This window comes from Hordeum vulgare, chromosome 5H (assembly GCF_904849725.1).
Source record: "Hordeum vulgare subsp. vulgare chromosome 5H, MorexV3_pseudomolecules_assembly, whole genome shotgun sequence".
Lineage (NCBI taxonomy): Eukaryota > Viridiplantae > Streptophyta > Magnoliopsida > Poales > Poaceae > Hordeum > Hordeum vulgare.
Window position 1 is genome coordinate 543,450,369 of NC_058522.1, and position 2,887 is coordinate 543,453,255.

Genomic DNA, 2,887 nt, shown 5'->3' on the forward strand with positions numbered 1-2,887 from the left:
TGGGAGCAAAAATATAAAATTGAATTCGTATCGAAAATATGAATTCAATGGTATAATTTCTGTTGCCGCCGCAGTCGGTCTCTTTGATTAAATTTATAATCAAACTTAAATCTCAAAAAAAGTAAGCGCACTATATTATGAAATGTAGGAAGTATAGTCAAGTGACATGACATATAGCAAAATAAAGTTTACACGGATCTTCATGTAAGATCTCGTGAATATAACATCGACTCAGAGTTGGTTAAATAACTTGATCAAGTCTCAAGTCAACTGAAATTTAGCAATCGCATTTCTTTGGTAGGATTGAATTCTGCAAAAGTGTGCCCGTGTTCCATCAGAAATAGTTATTCCGACCATTCGACATGAATGGCGAGCCATATAGAAAATAATGAAGAAAACCAAAAATTAGTTATTCTGTTTTTACTAGATTTTTTTTCTCCGTTTTCACTTTCATATTCTCTCTTTGAAAAGAGCGAGTACCCCGGCCTCGTCATCATGCGATGCACAAATCCAGTTTCCACTTACATTTTGTAGTTTCCATTTCTATTTTGGCAACGATTTTCTGAAAGGGACGGCTTCCGCTTGGTTTTCATCAATGCATGACGGCACGGGACACAGTAGCGCTGCGCTGGTGACAACCGACGTTTAACTGTCGCGAGGCCCACATGGCGGCCGGGTGAAGCCGGGCCGAAGGAAGCCGGCTCCGTCGACGTTAAATACGCACGCACACGGCTGCTCATGCACACACACACACACACAAAGTCCGGCGATCTTCTTTCTGATACTTCCACTCCTACAACCGCAAATCTCGATCGCAAACGCTGCCGACCGGTCGCCGTCCCCATGGCCAGCCTCAACAACGCTTCGTGGTCCAGCGGCCTCTGCGGCTGCTTCAACGACGTCGGCGGCTGTAAGCTCCAATTCGCCAGAGAAGCATACCCTGGTTGTGACTTGTGAGTGAACTTGTGATGATGCATTCCCGGGCGTGTGTGCGTGCTGCAGGCTGCCTGACGTTCTTCTGCCCGTGCGTCGTCTTCGGGAGGATCGCCGAGATCGTCGACATGGGCGCCACATGTGAGTTGGTCAAATTTTCTTCTCTATACGACGATCAGATGATCTATCTATCTATCTATCTACTGTCTGGCGAACCAAGAACTAACGACGGAACGACCGAACGAACGAGCTCTGCCCAGCTTGCTGTGCGAGCGGGACGGTGTACGCGGCGCTGGCGTCGGCGACGGGGATGGGCTGCCTCTACTCGTGCGGGTACCGCTCCAGGCTGCGGGATCAGTACCGGCTCAAGGAGGCGCCCTGCGGCGACTGCTGCGTCCACTGGTTCTGCGAGGCCTGCGCCCTCTGCCAGGAGTACCGCGAGCTCAAGACCCGCGGCTTCGACATGGCCCTCGGTACGTACGCTCTACCAATTCGTTCTCAACGATCATGGCGTAAATCACTATAGTTCACTTCCGGAGGAGTAGGCAGTTTTAGGATGTATCGTATTCATGCATGGCCGGCTGCTGCTGGCTGAGGCGTCTTGATCAGCGTTGATGTTGTCCGTTGGTGCAGGATGGCAGGCCAACATGGAGAAGATGGGGAAGACCACCGCGCCGCAGACGCACGCGGGGATGACCCGCTAGAGCATCCATGCAGCCACCGGTGATGCATCCATGGTCGTCAATGTCAACTTCGTCCAGCTCAAGATAAAGAACGCCACCAGTCTAACGGCGTCTACTTATGTCTTGTCCCCGAGTCGGTTTGTGTTTGTGATCGATGTGTAGTGTGCCTTTTCTGTTGTAAATCGTCGTTTCCCATACGTCCACCTTCACCATGTGTGATGTTTATGTGGACATTTGAATAAGATGTATCGGGTCTCTCTGTGTGGAAGCAGAGTCCACCATCTCGCTCCTTGCTCAGTCACAGTATACTTATGCTATGATTTTTAGTTTTTTACTCTTAAGCGTACCTGCGTATGAAGTGTGGGCGTGTGTATATATGATTTTTTGTATACGCTCTCCCTAATGCCCGATTCATTAAAAAGGTCGAAGAGAATTCACCGGTTAATTAACAAAAATTCAGACAAAAACCGTTACAACACGCCCACAACAAAATGGCATCCACCGACCTAACTATCCACATGACCCGCACACACCGTCGAGGAGAAGACACCATCGAAGTTGCCTACAATGGCATCGTCATCACTTCTCCTCGAGCAAGTGAGTCCGACTTATTCACGAACAACCCATCAAGACCACTCCGAAAGAACAACACATGATAACCAAGTCGACGTGTTCTAAACAGTCGGCCAAACGCATCGAGGACTAGGCAACTCCGACTACGACCGCACACTCGCAAAAGAAAGAAGCATGCCTTGCACCAACATAGCCAGACTTGCACATCAACCGGCATCATTGTCACCGCATCGCCCTGCAACGCTACAACTCCGACTTCAGACTAAAATACATGTCGAACGGTCAATGACGAATGACTAGCCGCGACTCTGCTTCTATGATCAACAAGAAGGATACCGTAAGCTATCAACTAAGCGTAGGTTAGATGGCTACGTCCCTCTCGAACCGGTCCATCAGTGCTCAAGTGCTAGACGTGGTACTGCATATTTCCGAATTCATTTTATGCTTTTCAATGATGTTTTTTTCACTGAACATGAAGTTTCCGTCGACTAGGAGACATATGTGATGACTTCATCAATCTACGTGGTCATAGGGGTGGAATGTGCATGTTTTCATTTATATGGATGGGCGCATGTGTATGTGCGTGAGAGCATATATGAATATACAATGTTAAAAAAGATAAGTATGTGTCGTTGCATCTTTGTTTAACGTAAGAATGATCTCTTACTTAGTAAATAAGTTTTCAAACTATTTACCAA

At 47.7% G+C, this 2,887-nt stretch overlaps 1 protein-coding gene across 1 annotated transcript; it reads left to right on the plus strand.

The window, feature by feature from the left end:
- Positions 1–843: 843 nt before the first annotated feature.
- LOC123397206 (cell number regulator 2-like) lies at positions 844–1,686 on the plus strand. Its single transcript, XM_045091845.1, has 4 exons — positions 844–910; positions 1,003–1,074; positions 1,194–1,406; positions 1,567–1,686. Exons 1-4 carry the CDS (start codon positions 844–846, stop codon positions 1,635–1,637), a joined length of 423 nt encoding a protein of 140 aa, XP_044947780.1. The 3' UTR covers positions 1,638–1,686.
- The last annotated feature ends 1,201 nt before the right edge of the window (positions 1,687–2,887 follow it).

Bases quoted from the DNA above. Each gene is read 5' to 3' on its own strand.
- LOC123397206 (XM_045091845.1), top strand. From the start codon at position 844: ATGGCCAGCCTCAACAACGCTTCGTGGTCCAGCGGCCTCTGCGGCTGC. The intron at 911-1,002 runs GTAAGCTCCAAT...TGCGTGCTGCAG, and splicing joins CTTCAACGACGTCGGCGGCT to GCTGCCTGACGTTCTTCTGC. The intron at 1,075-1,193 runs GTGAGTTGGTCA...AGCTCTGCCCAG, and splicing joins CGTCGACATGGGCGCCACAT to CTTGCTGTGCGAGCGGGACG.